The sequence below is a fragment of the Drosophila sechellia genome, chromosome 2R, assembly GCF_004382195.2.
Source record: "Drosophila sechellia strain sech25 chromosome 2R, ASM438219v1, whole genome shotgun sequence".
Classification (NCBI taxonomy): Eukaryota; Metazoa; Arthropoda; class Insecta; order Diptera; family Drosophilidae; genus Drosophila; species Drosophila sechellia.
The window spans coordinates 10,767,812-10,793,594 of record NC_045950.1 but is presented as its reverse complement, the minus strand read 5'-3'; the positions used below and the strand labels follow the sequence as shown (position 1 = coordinate 10,793,594).

At 43.8% G+C, this 25,783-nt stretch overlaps 4 protein-coding genes across 7 annotated transcripts in view; 3 read left to right on the top strand and 1 right to left on the bottom strand.

Annotated features, from left to right (window-relative positions):
* The window catches only part of LOC6609191, a 43,011-nt gene extending 21,043 nt beyond the window's left edge, over positions 1-21,968 (top strand). Inside the window, exons 2-6 of the mRNA XM_002033846.2 lie at positions 8,913-9,334; positions 9,928-10,149; positions 13,485-13,714; positions 20,580-21,002; positions 21,280-21,968. Of these exons, the coding sequence (XP_002033882.1) occupies positions 8,913-9,334; positions 9,928-10,149; positions 13,485-13,714; positions 20,580-21,002; positions 21,280-21,298 (1,316 nt within the window). The 3' untranslated portion in view covers positions 21,299-21,968. The remainder of the gene's footprint in view (positions 1-8,912; positions 9,335-9,927; positions 10,150-13,484; positions 13,715-20,579; positions 21,003-21,279) is intronic.
* LOC116800381 (calphotin) lies at positions 15,507-18,526 on the top strand. Its single transcript, XM_032714992.1, has 2 exons — positions 15,507-18,371; positions 18,443-18,526. The coding sequence occupies exon 1, from the start codon at positions 15,550-15,552 to the stop codon at positions 18,343-18,345; it is 2,796 nt and encodes a 931-aa protein (XP_032570883.1). The 5' UTR covers positions 15,507-15,549; the 3' UTR covers positions 18,346-18,371; positions 18,443-18,526.
* Positions 18,611-19,063, top strand: LOC116800382 (neural Wiskott-Aldrich syndrome protein). Its single transcript, XM_032714996.1, has one exon. It carries the CDS (start codon positions 18,635-18,637, stop codon positions 18,956-18,958), a length of 324 nt encoding a protein of 107 aa, XP_032570887.1. The 5' UTR covers positions 18,611-18,634; the 3' UTR covers positions 18,959-19,063.
* Positions 21,969-22,076: 108 nt separating the features above from the next.
* Positions 22,077-25,203, bottom strand: LOC6609190 (monocarboxylate transporter 9). Of its 4 annotated transcripts, none has more exons than XM_032714993.1 (7): positions 25,159-25,203; positions 24,515-25,098; positions 24,105-24,355; positions 23,700-24,036; positions 23,036-23,649; positions 22,482-22,974; positions 22,077-22,417 (listed from the first exon to the last, which is right to left on the bottom strand). In XM_032714993.1, the coding sequence occupies exons 1-7, from the start codon at positions 25,179-25,181 to the stop codon at positions 22,161-22,163; spliced, it is 2,559 nt and encodes an 852-aa protein (XP_032570884.1). In that variant the 5' UTR covers positions 25,182-25,203; the 3' UTR covers positions 22,077-22,160. The 4 variants fall into 4 exon arrangements, with proteins under 4 accessions (XP_032570884.1, XP_002033881.1, XP_032570885.1 ...); XM_002033845.2 differs by having other exon boundaries at positions 23,036-23,640; XM_032714994.1 differs by lacking the exons at positions 24,515-25,098; positions 25,159-25,203 and having other exon boundaries at positions 24,101-24,173.
* Positions 25,204-25,783: the final 580 nt, after the last annotated feature.

Genomic DNA, 25,783 nt, shown 5'->3' with positions numbered 1-25,783 from the left:
CGTACAACATACAAGCACACACAGGCACACGCACGCACACAGATGCGGCAAACCAGCTAACGCACACACACACATGCGACTGGGGAGCGTTATTTGCTCGTTTGTGGTTGTGCATAATGCACGAGTATTTTGTTGAACTTTGCTCTTTAATTGCAATTGCATTTTAAGCTGGAACAATACTCGAATTGTTTTATACGCTCGTGTGTGTGGAGCTGTGCTTGTGCATGTGAGTGGCCCTAAATAAATGTATTAATTAAATATAGTTGCTAATTAAAGTTGTGCCGGGGTCCCAGCACGTATACGCCATAATAGCCCCCGTATATTCCCACTTTCCTAATTGCATATTTAATGGGCAAAGCTTGCCGTTTGACTTATTGATTGGCTTTCGCTTGTTGTTCATCGTTGTTGCTTGTTTTTGGATTTGTGCAGGGGTTCAACTGCTAATTAATTTTCACTTTGTCGCTGTTGCGAAAATGGAAAAGTGTAAAGGGCAAATTGCATTCGGTGCAGGATCAAATGGGTTCACGTCTGGAGTGGAGCCACTCAGCTTTCACAATTTTTATTGGATTGCAAAACAGGATTTTTGCGTTTGCCATTTGCACAGATATGAGTTCCCTGGTGGTTATTAATCAACTGTGTTATTCACACACAGCTAGTTCAGTGGCCTTGTGGGTTGGAAACTGTTGCTTTCTGCATTTGTTTTCTTCTTTCTAGTTGAAAAACACAATCCACTTTAATCAACGAAGGGAAAGTTGCTACAGTGAAAGTGTTGTCTAATTTAGTTTAATCATGTTAATCAGTGAGTTAATAGCTACAAAATCAGCTTAGAGTTATTTATAGTAGGGCTTTATTAATACTCAGACATACAATTGGTAACAAAAGCGTAGAAATTAAGTGTTCCAACTAAATCCTACGCTCGTCTATCTTTAAGTTCTTTAATCTCCTTTAATCTGATTTTCGTGAAATAAATGTCGAACTCATTTTGTTTTACTCAATTTCACCGTAGCAACATTAAATTGGCAACAAAATCTTCATGATTGCTCTTCGCTATTGGTTTGATTATTTTGTTCAATTATCTGAATGCAACAAATGTATTGACGACAACAGAAATTTCCAGTTAAATGCGAGACTTCAAGTGTCTGTGCATGTGCGTACCATTTCAGTTTGTTTTTTATGAATGTGGCTTGTTTTATTTAGCAGCTTTACGAGCCGAGTAGCGGAAAGGGGGAGTTGGGTGGATATGGGTGGAAATGGGGCGGAAGAGTGGGTGGTTGGGCATGAGTGAGTGGTAAAATGTCGCTGACTTGCCGCAAGAAATCAATCAAAAACTGTGGCAAGTACAAAAGAAAAGGAAGCAAAAAAATAACAAAAGGCTCGGCGCACGCGATGCTCATCAATTTGTGTGTCATTCGGAGAGTGTCCTTGCACGCTCCTGTGGCCTTATGTGAGTGGGTGTGGTGTGTGTGTGTGAGTGTATAAAGGATGTGCTTCTGTCAATGTGTGTGCTAGCGTGGGTAATTCCTGGCTTTTGTGTTTGCTTAGTGCAGTGCAAACAAAGGACAATGCATTCAGCCCACAATCATTGGGCTCCTCCTTCTTGCCGATTTTTCCTCTCCCAGTTCCACCCTCCCCCCTCCTGTTGCTCCTCTTCGCATTTCGCTATTGCAACCTAACATGACTGACACACTTTTCATGCTACAATAAGCCATTATAATGAATGTAGCCAGAAAGTAAGCCAAAAACCCAACACACACATTCCATTTCAGTCAGCTGGAGGAAAACAGGAAAACAGGCAACAGGAAAAAAGCATTTCGAAAATTGTTAAGAGGGACAAAGATTGGGGGATAATACCCCCAGGTGTTGAATTCAGGGAATTGCCGCCTAACAAGCAGTCTAAATAGGCATTAGGGATACCAGTAAAATCAATACTTGCCTGCACATTTTGAAGGTAAACCCATCAGTTGATAAAAGCACACAGATTTCGGTACACAATTTTCCAGTCATTCATTAGTTTACACTAATAGAAATTGCAAAAATAAAAATGTCCAATAAATATGGGCGTGTTTACGAAAGAACCTTTAAATTTATATGGCAAACCTGTTTATGCTCATTCATAGTTCAATTTCAGAAATTGAAATGCATGTTTGCTAACAAATTTGGCCAAAGTAGAAAAGTCATAAGCAAACGAATGCTATTTTGAACACATTCACTTAGCTTAAGACACTTTTAGGCACAGGAATTTTCGAAAATTAGCTTCGAAGAGAGCATTGTCATCCCGATAAAGCTGGAAAATGGCACATAATTGGCACTGCAATTTGCCACAGTGAGGCATGCGTCATAACGACCATGTGTTTGCAGACAAATGACAGATGGACCAGACAGATAAATAGGAGACCCAGTCGGAGGACAGCTGACAGGACGACTAAGTAAGCTAAGCAACCCTCATTTGTCACATGATTTTATAAACTCTTGTGTTGCCCTGCTCATCCTGGCATTGTGATGGCGATGCTGATGGTGATGGTGGCTCCTTACGCAGGCCAACAGGCATCTTGTTAGCTTGTTATGTTTTTGGTCAATTTCGTTTGTAATCCCCTTTGAGCCTCTCGCAAACATTCGCCGGCTCATTGTGAGAGGGCGTCAATAGAAGAGGAGTCATGGGATGGAAGATGGGTTGGTTGGAAAATGGGGCCAAGTGACAAGTTTAATGTCAGCTTTCTTGTTTGCCGACATAATTGGCCAGCTGATGGCTTCTGGACCAGGCACATCTTGGCCTAATCCCGACATGTAGCTGCACACATTAATTAACACAGATAAGGCTGAGAGGCAGCCGCAACTGCAACTAAAAATCCTTCAACGCTACAGTCATTAAACTTAAAAGAACAACCTAGAAAATTGACAATGAAACCGCACACTGTAAGAAAAGCGGGTGCTATTTTACATTCAAGGGAATGTGTTGATCATAAACTATAATAAACATTTATGTACAATATTATATACCAAGGTTTAGCAATTATTTCTGATTCCTTGAAATGGGACGTTTCTAATGGGACGTTATAATAGAATACAACCATTATTTTGGTTTTATCCTACGAATTTATATTCAGCATTTCATAGTAAACAATATGCTATCAAAATATTTAAAGTGTTATCGTCACCGTAAGAGAAAATCCCTTGCACACGACTATCCGGACATTCTATTCTCTGCGTGTCTGCGGTTGCCTAAGGATCCAAAGTGGGAGCTGCGGTTGCCGGAGCCTGGAAATCTCCCACGTACTCAGTGTTGATGCTGGTGCCTTAGCGAAATCTAGGTTACCACATCACAGGCGACACCAAGTTGACATTTTATCGGGAGTCGTGACTGCTAGTTCCACTGGCAAATATGACAGAAATTACTATTAACAGGCAGTCGCAGTTGCAGCTGCATTCGCTCATTCCACTTCCTTGGCTTTATTGAGCGCATGAGAAGTAGTGCAGCATTCCGCATTCTGCATCCAGCATATGCGGCGTATGCGTAATGTCACTGTGGGTGGTGTATGCCACCCTGGATGTGTCTTAAGGCAGGAGCTGCAGCATCTGACATCTGACAATGTCAGATTTTTGGATCTCCCTCTACAGCTGCTTTAAAATTCAGAGGTTATACGCCATGTGAGCCGGGCGAAATTAGGTAAAATGCAAATATTTATTTAGCGGAAAGTAATATTCGCGTGTGTATAAAGCAATTTATATTAAGCACATGCATTACGTATACGCCAGGTGTGCGTTTCTATGCCATTTTCCTGTGGCTCATTTCTATTTTTTTTTGGCTGTATTTTCCTATTTGCCTGGACTGACAAGCCAATTAAATTTGACATACATAATTAAGTGCGCTGCGTGAGTAGAAAGGCAAATAACAGACAATCGCTGGGAATGGGAAAAATGAATTTTTAATTAGCGACCAGCTGAATGCAGAATGATTATAGATTGTGTAGAGCGGGCAATAGGCTGGATATCCAGGTAATTTTAGATCAAACCAGTGGTCTGAGTGTATATCAATCAAGTTCCCCACCTGGCATCTAATTAAACTTATTCATCATTATATATGAATATATTAAGGTATATTTGAGCGAATTCCATCACTTCGGACAAACATCGGGATATTTGAGCAGAACGTTATTCATTTTCGCCGGCGGAGAATTAAGCTTGGATGAATTTCAGCTGTGGAGCCTGACTTGCTCGGAGCTTAACATTTAAGCATCGGATATAACCGTAGCCACACATATAGCATTCCATCAAACAGCACACGTGCTGACACACCCATTTCACCGGCTTTTCCCCACAGTTTTCCCGCTTCCCGCTCTGGCCACGATATTGCTGCGTTAATCCTTCTTCGCCTGGCTTATTTATGTGTACTTTCCTTCTCTTATTTGAGTTTCTCAGTTTTTTTACTGTGTTTTTCGAACGCGAGAGACAATGCCTGTGCCGGCGGCGACTTAATGCCTCGGCTATTAAATTCAAATTTATTGCCTATAATTAAATTTTTTCGTGACGGAAATCGCAGGAAATTGAGCATCCAGCCAAACGAAAACAAGCGCCCAGAAAAAACGCGACGAATCGTAATTCATTTTTCGCACAGAAAAACCTGTGTGTGTGTGTGTGTATGCATGTGGGTGAGATAGCGTGGGAAATGTGTGTCAGCTGTGCGTCATAAATTGAATGAAATGTGTGTCATATTGGTTGGATTTATACATATATTAATACCGCCCGCCCGGAGCATATTTTTCTGCCAATTAAAAAGCAATACGCTAGAGGAGGGAATTTTCACCATGAGTCATAACAGTTGCTTTTGGCCAGTTGCCAGATTGCACTATTTAGATATTGTGTATCAATGTTGTTATGTTCGGGCAAGGTTGCCGATTTTCAATTATGATATGATCAGACACACAGAGCGCAGAGAAGCGAGCCAGGCCAAACCATACTCCTAAGTTTGCGGGGCCAACGGGGCGTATGCGCAATGTCTTTTCATTCGAATGCTAACTGAAATTTATGGAGCATACGTGGCATGCATTTATATTACGTGCCGTGCCGTGAGTCCTGCTTGGCAGTAATTTCCGGCAGCTTCGTGGCTGTTTTTGGCTTTTAATGTGCATAATTAAGCATTAATTACGCCCCCACCATCCATTGCAATAACCCAGAAATGGTTGTTTTTACAGCGCCCATTTATGTGGACGCCTCGGAAATTCCGCCCCACAGATGTGGGGGACATGGGAACTCAAACCGCGTCACCATATCGGGAAACCCTTTGCACAATTTAAGCATTTAATTGCAAATTTATTATGCTTATTCTGTGGCCATTCTGTAATTGATTGACCGTTGCGTTTGGTTTATATATGTACATTCTATTTTGTGGATTTGTCTGGGAAAGCGAAAGCAGCTGAAGGTGAACAGCTGTGGTCTGCTGACCTTTATTGGTGTGTAGAACAGGCAAATCCTGTTGCTTTTCGAGACTTGTCAGCTTACAGATAGAATTCTTCATGGATATAATATTCTATTCCCATGCACTTTATATATGTTTCTATACACTTTTTTTTAAATTAAAGTTTAGGGGTAATTTTTAACTTATTATAAATATATACGTTTCTCATCTTATAAAATCAAGGTCACAGTTTGATGTCTTACTGGAACAAAATTTAAATTCATTTCCTAGCACATTTTGAATTTGATCACAGTTGGCTTATCTTACTCTGTCTTTAGTACAACTTAAAATCATTCTTTAATTCATATCATATCAGCAATTTTGCAATGCACTCCGACGCCTATGTCGTTCCTCGCTCGCCTTTTTGCGGTATCGATTTTTCTGAGATTTCTTCAGGCAGCCGCTGCCTTGGAAACGATAACTCTTATCCAAGAGACAGGGAACAAAGAACGGCAAAATGCCTGTATCCTGAACCCCTACTTTATATTTGTGGCATATTATCTCAAGAAAGAAAAATCGTGGCTTAAATCCTTAAGCCATGATGTCTCTTACGATAATTGGCCACATATATAAAGTAGGGGTGTCACGATAAAGGTATTTTTCTGGTCTTTGTTGCCTGTCTCTTGGATAAGAGTTGTCATTTCCAAGGCAGCTGCTCCCTGGAGGAATCTATCGGAATCACAGAAGAATCGATACCGCCGGAAGGCGACCGAGGAACGCCTTAGGCGTCGAAATGCATCGCAAAACTGCTGATATGATATGAGCTAAAGAACTATTTTAAGTTGTGCTAAAGACAAAGTTGTTGCCTGTATAGTTTCGACATGCAGCAGCCGGATGTAAGCCCGTCAATGTTGGCCACATTTGCCGATGACGTGTGCGTCACCTACAGGTCCCGATGCGAGCACGACGCAGCCGATGGTATCCAGGACTTTGCATACCGGTTCTCGGAATGGGTAAGACGTTGGAACATTGGCATCAATAGCAGTAAATCCAACAACGTCTGCTATACTTTAAAGCGGAGATCGCCACCGCCCGTCTACATCGAGGAAGCAACCGTACCACAACCGAACGCAGCAAAGTACCTTGGAGTGCTTCTGGATCGCAGACTCACATTTGCCAGGCATGTGACCGACATCAGAACGCGCCTACGTGCCAAGGTGGCGAAGCTATCCAACAAGCCGACAATTTACAAACAGATCTTAGCACCAAACTGGAAGTGTGGGTGCCAAATTTGGGGCTTGGCATGCGACAGCCACATCAAAAGGATCCAGGCTATTCAAAATAAGGTAGCAAGACTCATCACCGGCTGCGAGTGGTTTGTGCGAAACACCACCCTGCACAGAGACCTGAAACTCGCAACGGTATTTGACGAAATAAACCAGCACTCGAGCAGATACCATGACAGGCTGGAGCGCCACAGAAATCGGCTGGCCAGCGCTCTAAACAGATCTCGCCCACCAAGGAGGCTCAACAGAAGGCAACCGAGGGATCTCATTACCCGATCTCCTTTGACAAGGGTCAGCAGAAGCTGACGCTTATCTTAAATCCTATTTGTTATATGTGATTGTTATGTAATTGTAGTAAAATTACTGTAAATTTGAAAAAGCTAACTATAGTTAGCCGGCGAGCCCAAATGGGCTGAATTAATATATAATAAGGACTGATAAGGACACAAAGGGGCTTCAAGACTTCCCCGTATGCCTTAATAAATAAATTAATAAAAAAAAAAAGTTAATTTATGTCGCTTGAAGTTACAGAGTTTCAACTGTTGTCCTAATTATTCACCTATTGATTTGTCTTCTATGTATGCAAATTGAAAATGTTGTATTTAGCAAAACATGGAAACTTGTTTGGCATATTTGACACAGTTTTCCCGAGTCAATTTATTAGCTCGATTTCTCCGTTCGTCGCCATGCTGGAAAATCTGCTAAAATGGCCAGAAACTTTTCAGAAATTCTCCAGCAGACGCCCTCGCACCATTTTCGGCCACATTTTTCCCCAATCCATTTGACAGCAGTGACCCGAGAGTCAATTACCCAGAGTGCCACCCAGGTGGAGGAAACTATGCCAGCGAATAAATAATATTTCATTTGACATAGTTTCCAGAGTGGAGGGAAAAATGGAAACGGCTGTGATGAAAGCCAGCGGCAAAGTTGAAAAGGCAGAAATATGCTTTGTAGTTTAGTCATTCATTAGTCGTCGACGCCATCATCGTCACGGCCTGTTGTCAAAGAAGTCCGTCGTCTTACACTCGCAGCAAAACTTGTAAATTAAAAATGCGTCCGCAGAGAGCGGGGAAAACTAATAAATAAGCCGGCAGCACAGCAAAAGCGGAAACGAAACGAAACGAAATAAAAAAGCGCAAAAGAAAAATATCTCAGAATGAAATGGCAGATGAAAGCGGACAAAGGGGAAAAAGTGGCACAAGTGGCATGTTGCAATGTTAATTGAAGACAAATAAGAGCCGACGGAGAGCCGTTGCGATGCTGTTGAGGTTACTCGATGAGGCCGACTTCCCGAGATCCGCCTCGAAGGACCATGCAAACAAAAAACCGCAGCCCCAACATTAAAGGCCACTGCAGCCGAGGAGACCCTAGCCCGTAGACCCTAGTCTAGGTGGTGCTCCATAGTTGCAACATGCTGCTCTGTGGGATGTTGCGCGGCTGGGTGGGTGGGTGTTCATGTGACACCCAGATGACTTTAAGGCCCAGCGAGAATTGGAGCGCAGCAGTTTTAAATTACTTGCGGTCTGGGCGAAAGGCAAAGAGATAAATATAGGACGGAAGTTTGCTGGTGGAAAAAAAAAACTTTATCCAGGTGCTAATCAAAGAGACGGGGCGCCTTTATGATGAAGTTTTTATTAAAAAAATAGTTTAAAGTAAATAGCTGACGGGAAAAGAGTAATAAATTAAAAGGCAAATATATAACTATATGATATATAAACTATTTCTAGTTAGCTCTTCTATTTATTTTGATCTAACTATAGTTATATATTACCCTTATCACTATCAAGACACTCGTTTCTCTTAATTTAAAGTACTTCACATCAGCTTTTTGTGCATTTTCCCCTGCCGCCTTGCCACACTTCCACTCCCTTCAATTTTACCACACTTTTACAACCGATTAAGTATTTTCCCAATTTCCCATACCGCACCCAGCTGCATTTCCCATGGCAACCATTTAACGCTCAGCACTTTGGCTGAAAAAGTGTCGCTTTAATTCGACGCGCAACCGTTGCGTATACGTAATCTGCCACTTAAGTTGACACCATTTCAAACAGTTGAAAAGCACTCGGTGAATCTTGAACGCAGAGAATGGCAAGTGACAACCAGCTGCTAAATTGCAAATATTTGCAAATTTTCAGCATTTCTTTCTGTTTGGCTTCGAAAAGCTCATTAAATTTTAATGACTCGCCACTGATGAGCTCCGTTCTCCCGTTTCCCATCTTTTTCGCCCGCAGGTCGCACCCACAATGCCAACTATGCACTGTACCACATCGGACAACCGGCGACGGCGGCTGTGAAACAGTTTGCGGAATCGGGCCGAACGGATCTGCTGGACAGCAATGCCGGCGAGCAGCAGCAGGTCCAGATGCAGCTGCAGTCGCAGATGCAGACGGGCAAATCCCCATCAGGTGGGATCATCAGCGGCACCACTAGTTTCAACACCACAGCCGCATCCACAGCCACACCCACTGGTGGTGGTAGTGGTGGCACCACCGCCGAGCGCAGCGTGTTCGATGAGTTCAGCATGCCGGCGATTCCGATGGGCGCCGGACGCAGTGAGGCAAAAGTGTTTGTCGACAGCAATCACAGTCTGGTCTCGCTAATGACACGCATTGTTCCCTCGCCGGACTGGTTCATCGGCGTGGATTCGTTCGAGGTGAGAGCGTAAGCCACAAAATCACAGAAAATCACACCGATGAAATTTCTGTTCGATTGTTGCATCTATTTTTCCACAATTCATAGGGGATTTCAAGAACTAGCACTTTTGGCATATGTAGTGGATTTGAATACGTCAACAATTTTTATGATTTTGAAGTCTTTATTTGAGTTTGATTCATCGAAATAATTTAAACAGTGAAGGAGAAGGCACTTGCATATTTCCAAGAATTTGCTAATTTGAAATTTCAGTAAATTAAGCCCAATTAATTAATTAACTAAAACAAAATGAAAAAGTGTTCTTTTCAAGTGTGTAAATATTTTACCAAGCTATTTTTTGTTCGTTTTAATTTTTTAATTTATTGAGTTATTGATTATATAATTAGCTCCCTTTCTTTCTATTTCTCTGGCCAGACATTACTTAAGTCAATTTAGAGTTGCAATAAATTTTGCCCTCAGGCAATCTGTTCATCATATTACATTTCTTTGTAGCTTAAAATTTACATTTATGATTTTAAGCACAATCGCTTTAAGAATTTAACAAAAATGCTTTCGCAGTTACCTAAAACTTCTTTGAATGCCCACATCTTTTAGCTCTGCGTGGGTGGCTCCTGGATCGATACGGTGACCGTTGAGCTGGATCCTTTGGATGCGGGCACGGATAATGGCTTCACGTTCACGGCGCCCAACTGGCCAACAGCACCTCAGGGCGTCATCTATCGGATCACCTCGCGTTATCCTGGACATCCTGCGGGTAGCTTTTATTATCCAAAGAGCAAGCGATTGCCGCCCATCGCCACGTTCCAGTTTATCAAGGTGAGTGGACGCCAAACGATCCCCGGATCCCCGAATTCCTGCTGCAAATGGAAAAGGTTAAACAAGTTAATTAACAGCAAATTAGCAGTCGAAATGCCTTTTTTCCCAACAATTCACACCACGCGGGCAACCCTAATGACTTTTTCCAAAAAACCAAAAAAAAAAAAGGAAAAACCAGTGCGAAAAAATCAAAGTGCTAATGAGCCATTAGCATTACAATGGCGTCAACAGCGTCTACCACATTCGCACAAACGCACACACACACACACATAAACAAACCAGCCACTTTTCTCGCCATGCAAACATGTGTAATGGCTGTGCGTGTCTCTGTGTCTGTGTTGGTATATCTATGTGTGTGTGAGTGCGAGATGGTGTGCGTGTAAAGGGCGTATTCCCTTGGCTGCGTGTTAATGCGCTTTATAAATCAGTTGAGTTCACAGCTTGGATCGCGAGGAAAAAACGGAACGCACGAAATACGAAATGGCCAACGGAAAAAATACCGGAAATAATGATAATTACCTTATAATTATTTGGGCCAGAATACCACGGGGCATGCAGAAATGTGCTAAGAGCAAATGTAAACAAATTAAAGCAGTTTGACAGTCACGGGCATAGAAATTAATTTTATAGCTTTTTATAGCACACATTTGGGGGCCATTGAATGTGAGCAATTAGCTTAAATAGGTGTCGAATTATAATTCAAGCCCATGAATGAAATATGACAGTCATGGAAATCATTTCAAATTCCATAAAATTGGTAAATATTTTTGAAAATGATGGCGCCAGGAAATGAGGTTATTGAAATAATCGCGTTTTGAAATGTATTACCATTTTAATAGTATTTCATAGTTGATTTTAATGTGCATCTAAAGGAAGCTATTGAATTGGAATTTGTAGCTATGCTAATTATTTGCAAACTAATAGCGCTATTAGTTGAGTTTTATGACGAAAATTAGTTATAAAAAAAACACGATTTAAAAATATATGCTAATTATAAATTTTTCAAACTTTTTGCTTTAAAACCTGGACATTATATAATTGAAAATAAACGTGATTCAATTATTCTAAGCACAGGGGAAAATATGCTGATTGAATTCCCATATTTCAAAGCACAACCCTTGAGAGAACCATTTCACTTACCACACCGAAACATGTCCTGCATTATCCTTATGGAGGCGGCACAGCCGTTTGTGCCATTGTTTTCAAGCGCTGCAATAAACATTATTCTGCACTCCTTAATAAATGCCAATCCATAAGGCCCGCCAGACACAAAGGACAAAGCCAAAGGACCTCAGCCAAACGGCGCTGCAACAAAGAACCCTCGACGGCAGTAAAAACGCCCCAAAAAGAGCGAAATGGCAATAGCCAGAGTCAGAGCAGGACGGCTGGCTATTGGAGCATTGTAATTATATTGCTGGACATCCAAGACATCCAGAAAGTGGCGCACTTACGGCTACAATGCCTTGGGTCACTCATCAAAATTGCTTTTATGTGTGGCCCAAGGAAGCGCACATAAAATTTATGCCTCGGGCTTCACGTCCATTGCTCCCCCATTGCTCCCCATTGCTCCGCATTTCTCCGCCCCCCTTTCCCAGTCCATCGCCAGATGTTTCGACTACGTTTGCATAGTTTATTTCACAGGGGCACTTTATGTATAGATATATATATATAGAAGGGGCAATTGCTACGTGGACATGGGCGAGTGGGCGTGGCTGCCCACTGTACGTGCGGTCATTATTCTTTATTTGTTGCTGCTGCTCGCCATGCAGCTCGTATTATTGTAACGCCTTTTTGACACTACTAATTTTAGTTTTATTTTCTAGGCTTTTCTCGGAGTGGGCGTGCTGAAGCCACTACTCTTTTGGTGAGCGTTTTTGGTAGGGTAGATTAGCTGTATGGCGGAGTTTGGCCTTATACGTTGGTATAAGAATTGATTTAGCTGCTAGTTATATTAATTAATACCAATTTATCTTGGAATTGATTTTAATGTTTGTAAACTCTAAGGAAATATCCGAAATTTATTATAAAATCCAATTAGGCCTTAGCTAAAGTTTATTATATTTACCATCTAAAAATTGCGCCTTAAGTGCTAAGCAGACCTTTATGTTTTCCTCAAAACTGCTTCCCCAGGGCAAAGAAAGTTCGCATTGGCTAAACGAAAAGTCTGTCATTTTATTAGTGTCCAAAACGCCCAAGGCTGCCGACTTTTGTTTATGGCCAACAGAATGGAAAGTTATTTACTTATATGCGTTATTTTATGGCCAGCACATGTCCAAGGTCCTGGTGTAATTATGTGTTGATTTGCTTCCTCCGAATCGCCCAACAGCCAAGGGGTAGTTGAGTAGTTAAATTCTTAAATTCTAAGGCTCGAGACCGAATTGCTGGAATATTTGTGTGTCATTTAGTGAATGGCAAAAGGCACGTAATCTCGGCAGCCGGGAATGCTGAGGGTTTTCACTCGCCGTCTGGGTAATCCACAAGGAATTTCACAGTTTTTCCAGCCGCCAACCCCCACCACCCCCTTCCCCTCCCGCGTTCTAGCTTTTTGTGTGTGCTGGATTATTGTGTATTTTAATGCCACTAAAGCAACACGCGTCTCTGCGCCATTGTTTTGATTTTTTTTCCTGGATTTTTTCGTTTGTGTTTTTTTTTTGTAGTGCCTTAGATTTCTTTTTTATTTTTGTTGTATTTTTTCATTGTGGTTTCTGGCGCCGCTGTCGACGCATTTGCAGAATGTAGAATGTAGGTACCAAAAGGTAGACCAAGATAAGCCAGCAAAAAGCGGAGGGCTCTACAATAACAATGCGTATTGTATAAAGAAAATGACAGCGGCCCAAACAAATAAATTAAAATGCGCGACAGCGCACCAAACAAAGTTTTTCATACCCTCGAAGTGTGAGTGGTCTGTGGGGAATATTGGTGCGAGGGACACTTTGGTCGGTGGGTTGATTATTTCTTAGAAGAAGAACTTAAAGTCGTCTTGGTTTTGTTGGCTCTTTTCTGTGCTTTTAAATGCTCAATAAGACTAGTTGTTACAAAAAGAGCAAATCTCAAGCAAATCTAGACTGGCGTTTAATACCCTTAGATTCCATAGAGTTTCGTGGCCATTTCATACCGCTGCTGCCCCCCCTGTGGCTGTGTCAATATTTGCCACAAATTGAAATTAGCAGCGCGTTAAGAGCACCTGTACTCCCGGTTCTTGGTTGCTCGGCATTCCGCATCCTGTACACGGAGTTGCTGATGCCGGGCACATAATCCCCGTAAATTAATATGCCGCACATGTGTCTGGAACCGAGGGACTAACATTCCGCCCCCTTGGGCATCCTATTTTGCAGCTGAAGGAGTACGAGCTGAGCGAGGTGTTCAACATTGCCGAGGACGATCGCAAGTACGAGACGGTCCAGACCCAGACCCACCTGGACGCGGAGCACAATCACGTGGAGATGAACAACGAGTTGTCCGCCAGCATCGAACGGGAGCGACAAACGGAACAGCAGCAGTTGCAGCAGAACGACGACGAGAGGCAGCGCATCCGGTCCCAGCTGTTGGCCAAAATGAATCCCATGTAAGTGCTCCAAATGCGCCATAAGCTATGCTAAAAGCGCTGAGAAAAAAATCAAAGGGAAATGAAGAGCATATTGTAGAAATGTAATTTAGCTAAAGATAAACTTTTAATAGCGTATTCCACAAACTAACACTAATAAAAGTCAACCAAATAAGCTTATGTTGGAGTTGAAAACTTTTTGATATTGCAATTCGCATTATGCAACATTTTGGGTTAGCAAACAATTTTAAGTCAAAGGGATTTTCAGCTGGCATTACAATTTTCCATTTTTTAACTAATTTTTTATTTAAATAAGTTGAATATAGTTCTATAGATATTAATATGGTTTATATATAAGCATTTTTTAGTTTAACAGTTCAAGGCTTTCCGGTCTCTAGGTCGAATGATAAGCCTTCCAAATAAGTAAAACGAGTCATTGTGTAGAGCTCATTATAAACACGACGAAAATTGGTTATCTCTTAAGTATCGATTGACAAAAACAAATGATAAATTAATAGATATCGCCGAGTTTCCTCGCCACTAGCCTTTGCCAGACTGCTGAGAATACCTGAAAACTAGAAACCGTTGCCATTCGACAGCTTTAACTGTTTCAGGCCAAGTGTAAGCCTTAAATGGCACGTTTCGTATACGTAATCTGTTTTGGAGTGCAGAGAGCGCTTCAATTGGCCCTATTTAACATATGCGTAGAGTGCTTTCCCCTAACTCAAGACCAACTACTTTCAACACTCCTCCGTCTACATATGCATTCACATATTTAAAGCAACGTGCCAAGCCCCGAGCTGTTGGAAAAACAAGCGAGTGGGTTGGTGGGTGGGTGTTTTGGTTGGAAGGCAAGGGAAAACAGCTTTCTGGCACACTTCAAAGCACATTACACCACTTTGGAGGCGTCGGGTGTGGCCCAGAACTAAAGACCGAAAGAGCCGAGGGAGAGTCGCCCGAGTGGCACGTACCTGTGTAATGCTGCATCTTTAAAAAGCCGCCCAATTCCTCGGATCTCACAGAACTCCGGTCGGGGAGAAACTACAACTAATCCCTGCTAACAGTTCCAGTCTCATCCACATCCGCATACACATCCACATCTACATCCTCATCCGCATCCCCTTCAGCGCTCGCTGTCTATTTTCGTGCCACTTTTCGCCAAAGCTGCTGGAGTGGATTTTGGCACCATTGGCACTGGTAACCTGCATATTTAATGACAATCCCCACCAGCCACCGGGACGTGTTCGAGTGCCAAGAGCCTGCGAGTGGGCGTTGTCGACTGACCCCACTTTTCCTGGCACTCTGACAGGGTTGGAAACAAAGGCCGGAGACCCCGACGGATATCAGTTGGGTCTGCCAAATGTGCGGAATACTCGGACCAGTTTCAAAGTAATTACTATCTTATCGAATGCCATGTCGCGGGTGGCCTATAAAAGTAGAGGAATTGCCGGCAATCGGGAAAAGAGTTAAGTGCCAGCAACATGTCCGGAATTCCGCCAGCCACCTTCACCGTAATCGCAGGTAGTGCAGCCCACAATCAGCGTCGCAAGAATCAGAATCGGGAACATAGCCAGCAGAAGAATTCGACCAGTGAGCAAATGGAATTCGCTGTCTAAATGCGATCAACCTTAACATAAACCTTAACAATTTCCAGAGACTGAACCACAACAGGCGGGGTCGAAGACAAATAGTTGCCGCATTGCTTAGATATAGTAACTATCTTATCTGTACAAGGATTTAACGCATGAAAATACATTTCCCATGACATAAACACCGAGTATAAATGGGCCGAACAAAGCATTTGGGGTTTCAGTTAATGGCCCAAACGAAAACGAGACGGAATAATAATCGACAAAATGAAAACGACAATCGTGGAGGAGAGGAGTGTGAATGAAACGATAGAAACAATAGCCACGAGCAGTGGCTCCGTCCAGGAGACCATCGAGATTGTGAATATCGATGGATCTGTAGCACCGAAGCACCGTCACCATCATCATCATCACAGACATCATCATCACCACGAAAGGCAGGAGAATGTTGAAGTTGTGGCGACAGAGGAAGTGATTCTTGTGGAGAATGCGCCGAAATCAAGGAAGCACCACCACCACAAGCAGAGGACTTCTCCACCACCGCCCCTGCCGCAAACCTCACCACCATTTCTCACCCCCACTGAAGAGGTGGGTCTCAATGTGGTGTGGGAACCCCAGGCCTTTTGGAACCAGCCCTCACCCAATCCTTCCACTGATCTAGATCTCTCCCCGGATAACGAGGTTGTCGATGTAGAGGAGGCTATGGATACTACTTCAGCTTCCGATGAATTCACCACTGTGGTTTGGCAATCGGAGACAAAGGAGTCTATTAGGGAAACACAGAAGCACACTAGAGTGGTGGAGGAGGAAATAATAATTGATCAATTGGACCCACCACCCTATGCACCACCTGCACTGCAAGTGCAGACAGGATTCTTTCCAGTGGCTCAGCAGCCGCCACTTTCACCCATCGCAGAAGTGGTGCAAACAGATGTGGTGGTGGAATCGGTGGAACCTCCACTACCACCAACAGGTTATATTCCCAGAATCAATCTAAAGCCAACGGAAACTATTGTCGAGAATGTCGAGGTCATCGTTCCCGCTCAAATTCAACAAGAGCCGGAGTTTATTCCGCAGCCAGGATTTGTGGCCAGAATTGTGGAGAACATAGAAGTTGCTGCAGCATCTAATTCTTCACTGGTTCCACCTCAAAGGAGTTATTATCCTCGTTCAGGTTTGGTGGAGACCTTTGTGGAGGATATCGAAGTGGTTAAAGATGATGCTCCTGTTCAGAGTGGTTATATTCCCGGAAATGTTGAAGTGGAATCGATTGTGGAAAATATAGATGCCGATTCTCCCTTTCTTCTTCCTGTCAATGGATTCGATACTGATGAGTGCATTGTGGAGAACATTGAAGTCTCGACAGAAGTAGATGATTCTCCATTTCTGCTTCCAGTTGATGGCTTTGACTCTGAGCCAGACTGTGTGAAATCGATTGTTGAAAATATAGAAGTTACACCTTCTCAACCTGTCCTGCAAATATCAGATCAAAGTATTGTTCCTGCAGGCTTTGTCGAGTCTGCGGTGGAAAACATACAAGTCATAGAAACGGAAGATCCCCCATTCCTACTACCCACTGAAAATGACTTTACTCCTCAGGCAGGCAATGTGGAATCCATAATAGAAACTATAGAAGTATCTACGGAAGTGTATCCCACATTAAGACCATCAGCACAAATTGAAAATCTACCTCGATCTGGTTTCGTGGAATCCATGGTAGAAAACATTCAAGTCACTCAAGAGGTTGAAACCCCACAGCCTGCAGTTCCAAGTGATGTGGTCACTCAGAGTGGTCTAGTAGAATCGATAGTGGAAAACATTGAAGTCACAGAAATAGGGGATACACCAGCTCCGGCTCCACCACAAACTGGATTTGTGGAGTCGGTAGTGGAACGTATAGATGTCACGGAAGAAGTTGAACCTCCAATGCGACCACCTCTTCCGCTCAGCTATCCTCCTCGTTCAGGATTCGTAGAATCGATCGTGGAGAATATAGAAGTCGAACAAGTTACTTCTCCATATCAACCTCCCCAGCAAATCGACATTGTTCCTCAAACAGGTTTTGTAGAAACATTTGTAGAGGATATTGAAATCAAAGAATCTGCGCTACCGCCAATACAAAATGGATATGAACCTCAGGGAGAAGTTGTTGAAACAATTGTCGAAGAAGTAGAAGTCGTACCCGCTCCTCCACGTCAATCCATAGTGACAACCGATTATATGCCCCGTGCAAGTTTGGTTCAAGAACTGGTTGTGGAATCACTTGAGGTTACACCAACATCATCGCCTCCACCCGAACAATTTCCCTTCATTACCAGAGAGAGCCTAATCGTACCAGATGATTACGTGGAGGTGGAGGAAGTCACTCCTTACAATACGGCACCGCATAGTCCAATAGTGAAAGTGGAAAGATTGAGTGAAGCCGAGGCTTATGTGGAGATTATTGAAGTTACACCAGTTAATACTCCACCAAGTAGTCCTCCACCCCAGAGGCCCATTGAAGTGGGCTTCCTCCCCAGACCCAGCTTAGCCAAAACGGCGGTGGTTGTGGAATCAGTGGAGGTAACTCCAACTCTTACACCGCCACCAAGCCCAGCACTGAAACTCATAATACCACCGTCGAATCCGATTCCATCGGAGGTGATTGTGGAGTCAGTGGATGTCACACCAGTACCATCTCCACCATTCAAGCCACCAGCTAAGCCACTCAATAATTTCATTCTAACTGATCTGGTCATCGACGATCCTCCATTCGTAGAAGTGGTGGAAAGGGAAGTGGTTGTGGAGTCCGCAAACAATGGCCAAGTCACTGAGGTTATCGAAGTCACGGAAGAGATCATACAACCTGTCACACCCATCGGAACTGTCTTGGTGGGTGAAGTGTCCGAGCAAAACAGCGACAAATTTGGCAAGCGTTATTCGCTAAGTGCGGCACTGGCTGATGGACAGCAGCAGGAGCAGGGAAAACCGGAAACGAATCAGTCACCACCGATCCAAAAACGAGATAAACCCACCGAACCACCGAAGCGTAGATGTTGCCAGTGTAAATGTATCATTTCCTAAAGCAGAGGTCAGGGGCTTTCCCCAAGGCAAGTGAATCAGTACCAAACCATATCATACCTTAGAAATCTTATCAATAACTGGGTGTTTTTCTTATCAGCCTGGGAATGTAAGCTCCGCCTATCGCATATCTAATCAGGGATAACAGAAGCCCCCAAAAAATCACAGTAATTGATAGTTAATTACCGGCGGACACTCGAGGAAATAGCGTAGATAAGTGGCAAACTCAAGAACTCCAATCGACCCGAAAGTGCTGGTCAGTCAGTCAGTCAGTAGCTAGCCATCGGTCGAGATGCCACCCCCAGGACGCGGATACGGAGGACCACCTCCACGGGGTCCCGGAATCGCCTACGGACCACCGCCACCTCGAGTGAATGTCGGCATCAATATCGGCGGACCACCGCGTCCGCCGCCCATCGGCGTGGGCATCGGCTTTGCTCCGCCACCCGTGGTGGTTGCACCACCGCCACCAACTGTGATCGTCGGAGCACCACCCCCACCGCCCATGGTCGTGATGCCACCGCCACGGCCCACCGTTGTGGTGGGTGGCCAGGCTCCGGTGGCCACTGTGTATGCCCAGCCGCAGGGAGAGGTTTTCTGCTGCACGATTCTCTGACGGAAAATAGGAAATGAAAAACTGTGCTGCTGTATAGAATTATTCACTACGTGTATATATATGCCTTAAATAAGTAAAATAAAATAGTTAACTCATAGAAAAGCCCTCAGTCCATGTTTAATTCAATTCTAAAATGGCTTAAAAGACATATATGCAATCAAAAATCATTGTCAGTGTTATTTTAATTTTTGGAGTGTGAACCAAGTGTTAATAAAATAAATGCAAACCATAATTGTATGTTTCAACCGATTGCGTAAATATAATTAACTGCTCCCCTGACGATTTTCCCATTGCATTCGACCGATGCAAATATTAAATAATCACATTGAAGCATGACAAATTTCAAACAATTGTCAGTTTTAAGTATGCATTTTGAGCAAACCAATTATAATATTAATATCAATTTGCCATCGCTTTCCGATTGGAAAAACTAATTCACTTCGGGCCGGAGAGCAATTTCCGCGTCACATGTCCAAAGACTGACTCACAGTCAGTTTGTCGAGCACAGGAAATGCAAATTGCGCCTCAAACAACATTTACTTAATACATTTTGATGTGCTCATCTAACGGTAATTGCCGTGAAGATGATCGAAGCAAATTGTCGCTAATAACTTCCATGTTCCCAGGAAGAAAAGTCGACAGAAACTCCAGGCAGGCAAGCCCGGGCAAAAGGAAAAGGGAATTTGAGTATGGAAAATGCTGTATGTAATTTCAATTTGAGAATTTTCCTCATTATTTTCGTTGGGCCCATGGCGCTCGGCGCCTTCTCTGGGTATTTCAATATTTTTGCCAATTTATTTGCGCTCCTCCAACCGCCCCGTTTTGCTCGTCAGAGTTGAGTTTCTGTGCCTGTTCGTCTGCCTTTTGATTTTTTATTATTATTTGCGCGATTTTGCACGCGGCGTGTGTATGCAAATAAACGAAAAACTGCAGGAAACAAAACACGGAAGTTGCCCAGGAAGGAAGGCAGGAAGGAAGGAAGCCAGGCAGCGCCACAGCCAAACGTCGTCTGCGAAATGGGAACTTCGGGGGATTGTGGTTCGCGCGTGGGTCCTCCTCCAAAAAAAAAAAAAAAGAAACATAAAAAATAACCTCCTGGGTTCCATGGCAAAGGGGTCTCCGATTTCGCGTTCCGGGCTTTTTGGGCTCTTTGGGCTCTCTGTCTGTCAGCCAGCAACACGGCACGAAGGCTGGCTGGCAAAAGGCAAATTTAAATTGAAATTTTCCACAGTTGATGTGCTGAAATAACAAACGTGAGCAGCCAGCGAGCACACCTTTGAAAATGGAAGAGGCGGAGGCGCACGGGTCGTATGTGTAATGTGGCAGTCTTTTAGCGTCAGCAAGTTAAGCTACTCTGGTAGAGCAAATCATGAAGGTGGAATATATATAGCTAAGCGAAACCCTACAATGAAAATGCTGTGCAATTCGAAGATTACCAAAATATAACGTTTATTAAGGAACTCTAATTTAGAAATAACATTTGGGATTAAATGCCTAATGGTATCAATTCACATTACATATTGTATCTGGCTCGAGCCAAATATAGTATAATTAGTATATGGTAATTTGCCTAATTGTAGCATCCAAGCGTAACAAGACCTTTCACATTTTGCACTTGCAGCTACGGCAGCAACAACAGCCTGCAGCCGGCACCTGGTCAGGTGGTCAGTGTGGTGCCGAAGAACGACAAGCATGCGATCCTGCAGAGCATCGCCAGCAGCTATCGGCGTGCCGCAGATGCCAGCGATGCAAACGCCTCCAACCCGACACCATACGCGGTTGGTGGTGGCAAGGCCGGTGGTACGTTGGGCGGTGGTGCTGCCACCCGCAGGCGGAGCTCCGCGCAGCGTCGTCGTGATTGCCGCGTGAGCCACTGGTCCGAGTGGACGGCCTGCAGCAAAAGCTGCGGCGTCGGCGAGATGCATCGCTACCGCAAGGTCATAAAGCACGGCAAGAGGGGCGGACGACAGTGCCCGGCGCTCCAGCAGTCCAAGTGGTGCGGCACCGAGCGCAACTGTCACGGGTCGCAGACCTATTTTAATTGGTGAGTGTGCCCCGCCGCTGAAAACTCAATCAAATTAGACTTGCACTGCAAACAATTTCAGTTCATTTATATTAATCAAATTTGAATTTAATTCAATTGCACATTTATTGAAAAATATATGCACAAATATTTGATTTTTATTGCGAGCAATCGAAAAAGGGAAGTCTTTTGTTTTTACATAGATAACACAAAAAATCCATAATAGATTGATTGTTCTTTGACTCACCCCACAAGTATATACAAATAAAATACATATATATGTTCGATTCGATTTCAGGTCCGATTCCGACACATGAACGAGCCACTTGGCGCAGGCACAGGCGATATAAATATAATTTTAATTTAAGACGTAAGAATTGCTTTTTCTGTGTGAACAAGAAAGACCAGCCAGGCCGTTAGGAGTGTGGATCATCCCCCAAGGAGATTTTAATTTAACTTAACATTATCAAATGACATTGGTTTTAACGCAGACGGCAGAGACTTCAATTAAAAATGAATTAAATTAGAGGCGACGATGGGGAAGACTACTGACAATATTAAAAACACAAGAAAGATTTAGACACAGGGCACAGAGGATTGGAGTCATTCGTCCTTGCGGATGTCGATTCAAACATTCTTATGTTTATGTGTTCGCATTGATTTATATATTTTTTTTTCGTTGCTTTAGCTCTAAATAATATGTAAAAAAAAATCATCATAAATATAAAAAAATGAAGGAAAAAAAACATTGAACAGTAGACGTACAAAGTTTAGAAAGCAAATCAAAGTAAACAAGAAGCGTGAAAATTTGCATACCCAAACAAGGAAAAATGGAAACAAAACCAAATGAAAAACCAAACACAGCACACTTGAACCTATAAGCGTGGAGCCAAAGTGTGTTGTTCAGCAACTAAGCTAATATTAGATGTAAACTAAGCTAACTAATAACTTAAAATGGATTGCAATAAAAGTCAACCCCAAAAAGAACTCACTTGAATTCAAATTATATTGAAAATAAATCTTTAATAAGGAGGAAAGACGTATAAAAACATTTACTCAGAATTTGGAAAAAGGACCAGTAAAAAAAGTCATAAAAATGCCTAAACTATTAGTTGTAAGGCAATCCCGAGTTCCAAGCAGGACAACCAATAAATATTGCAATTCCAACAGTCTGATTCCTCATTTTGCCATCCTGTTGCGACATTTGATAAGCGCGGGCAGCAGAAGCTTCAGACATCCGGACATTATGAGGCACAATCCCGCAAAGCAAAAGGCAGCAGAATAGTTTCCCGTGATGCCTATCAATTTACCGGCAATTGTAGTCCCAATAAAGGCGCCCATTCCCATGGCCAATGAGGTAATCCCAAAAGCGTTGGTCAGTTTTGAAAGTCCCAGGTATTTAACGTATATAAGACCTCTCAGTGTGGAATAAACAGCTATGATATGGAAATGAAACAAGGTAATATTGTAAGCTTAAGTATGGTAAGTAAATGTACACACCTGGCGCTACAGCATAGGAGAAGCCGTACAGAAACTGAAACCAAATCAAGTTCTCTCCGTAGAAGGCGCTAATCAAAACGGAAACCCCACCGAAAACTAGACCGCAGCCACAAAGTCCGAGGGTCCAGGTACGCCTTTTGTAAGCGAGGACGCCAAGGATGTTCCTCATCACAAGGTTACTAATTCCGATAATGGGGCCGATCATACGGGCATATTCGATGGGAATCGTGGTTCGTGCAGACGAGTAAACAAAGGGTATATTAAAGCCCATCGGGAACAGAAAGGCGGAAGCCACCAGAATCTTGAACTCAAACTGTTTCAGCAGACGGTAGTCGAATAGCTTGAGCAGAGTGAGCATAAACCGGTTATTCCTACAGGAATTTTGCTTTTTCGTATGTTCGTTAGACCATCTTCGTTCCTTATGAACTCTAGAAACTCTATCGGATTCATCATCCAAATGAATGTTCTTGATGCCATAGTTCACTTGCTGGGTCTAAGTGAAAGTTGTTGGTGTTCTTAAGTTGAAGCGAATTTGTTCTTAATGCAACACTTACATTCTTATCCGATCCCATTAGGTGGAACTCCTTGCCGTCGAGGTTCTCCGTGCTGCGCGGCTTTTCGTACTCTGCGGGACCCGTATAGAAGAGATCCTCCCGCTCCAGGGGCGCCGGGCGGATGAGCAGATTCTGCTCTTCATCATTTTCGGACTTCTTCCGCCGCCTCCAACAACAGTTCGAGGAGGGGCAGAACTTGGCGCATCCTTTCTTTTTGGGGGGTGGCTCATACGTACTTAGAATACTCTTGCTTCCAGCAGTCAGCGTGGATTGACGTAAATAGTCATGCACGTAGAAGTTCCCGTAGTACTCATCCGAACTGGTTTCCGAAGAACCGGGCAAATGGTACAAGCCCACCTGGGTGGGAGCCACCTCCACGTAGGCGACCACCATCAACAGGATCAACATTATCAGTCCCGCTTGCGTCCGCAGCATGTTTCTCCATCCGATGATTGGCACCAGCCAGCTGTTGAGGAACGTGAAGAGTACTATGCCCGCCCCGCCACCGCTGCAGGAAAATCCATTGGCCATCGGACGGTACCGCTCAAAGTAGTAGCCAACGATAAGCTGCGAACTCGCCCAGATCATGCTCAACGTAATGCCACCTGCGCAGGCTGGTACTATTATTCATCGAATATCGCACAGCAATCTAGAATCAACCTACCAAGGACGCTGTAAAAGAATATCAGCATGGTCAAGCTGACGCTCCAACTGGATGCCAGTATTGTGGTGGCAGAACACAGGACCCCAGCGATGGCTACCTTTCGGAAGCCAAAACGATTTATCAGGACGGCAGAAAACGCTCCGCTAGTGAAGTAGCAACCAATCTGGACACTGGCCACAAACGAAACCGACGATATGGAGACATCCAGATCCTGAGCAATAGATGGCAATAAGACCCCAATGGTAAAAATTATACCATCGATTATCAGCTGGGCGAGGAAGGACAACACCATGATTACCCAGCCGAATCCGCCGTCCGGTGGTATCACCATATAGATCTGTGGATGACAATAGTCGTCATTCGTTTCTCAATTCACCACCACAAGAATGCTATTCACTCACTTACAAAAACCATACCGGAGCCAAGTCGTCTTCCACCACGGCTAAAGTCAAAGGATTCCTTCGAATTTCTACTTTCTATGTCCCACGATTGCTTGCGCGTCCGATTTCCGTCGTATTCGCTGAAAGATTCCGGCGATGCGGTATCGGACAACTGTACTGTAGTTACATTGAACGAGAGACCCGATTCCTTTTGATTGTTTTCCTTAAGGACAACATATGAATCCTCGGAATCGTATTTGGGAATCAAGGGGGCTCCTGTAAGAAGACTACAGTTTTACCTACAAGGAATGCATTTGGTAGGTTCCTCAACTTCAAGCAAATGGCTGAAAATGGCTTAGATAATATTCCAATTGCAGGGCAATCAAAAAAAAAAACAATTTATGTAAAAAGGAATCCATCCCTAGGATAACTTACTCTTTTTATAAAACTTTTGCGTTTTGGTTATGAGTGGTTCTGCCCTATCATATTCATCCGTATAGCTAGTGAAACTCAGCCTCCGAGACTCCTCATCTGTGCTCTCAACATATTCATACTCATTATCCTTGCTAAGTCCACGGGTCCTAGAGTATTTCCTCTCAAAGGCCGGTTCCACAAACGGCACCTCAGATATGGACTCAAGTGGCCTTGGTTGTGGAGTTGCTGGCTGGTTTTTCGAAATCTCAGGCTCTTTTGATGACCCCACAAGCATATGGGGATATCTTCTGATAGGCAGCTTGGGAAGAAAAGTAGGATTAAAGCTTTCGTAGAACGAAGGGAACTCCACTTCACTCCCTTGAGACCGACTAAGTGATAAGAATGATGTGCGCCCATTCAGGATATCCGTTGAATCTGTGCCGACGGCCACACTGACCATTTGTGGTCGCGTGTTTCGCGTATCATTGTAATAGATGGATGAGTTTTGAACCGAGATGTCCAGCCTGGACAGAGATTGGGATCTCAAGCTACTTCCACTTGGCTGTGCAGCGGCGGTCTTGTCTTCATTTCGGCTGCTGGGGAAGCTGAAAAACAGAGGGATTTGGTCGGGTTGAGTGCTTTGCTGGGCGAATAGACTCAGTCACCTCCGCCTACGATTCCTGCTCATTTTTCGACTCTGTCGCAGCGTGTTCCTGACATCTTTCACAAATCTCTCTGCGTCTCGACCCGAACCCAATGCACAGTGGCTGACTACGTGTCTGGCTGCAATATGAGAAACCCCAGCAACAGGAACGGGGATTCATGGGGATTCGTGGGATTTGGGAACTGTCGCCAGACATTAGCTGCTCCTGGCTACCAAATGCTGCCATGGCTGCCAGGCGAGCGTGACAGACGGAGTTCGTTGGCAGTTGCTTGTTGGTGACCCCCAGTTGCTCCTCCTCCGCAATTGCCCCACTGCAACTGTTACTTTTTAGCCATCGCCATCTTCTTTTGCCTGGCGAATCCCTAATGCCACAACCCGATCCCAGCTCCGTTCCACCCGCTTGCCTGTTTATTTTGGGGCCGAAACAAAATTGCATCAGTGCAATTTCATTGATTGTAAGTAAATGAAATCATTCCTTAGTCGTCTGAGTTTTGCACAGAGCGGAGCGACTGCAGTGAAGCGGGCTAAAGTGCATCTCAGCTTTAGGGGCAGTAACTTCATTGGCAGTCACACAAAGGCAACAAGAGCTGCAGTATTGGGGTCGACTGTTTCCCCAGTTGATTAAA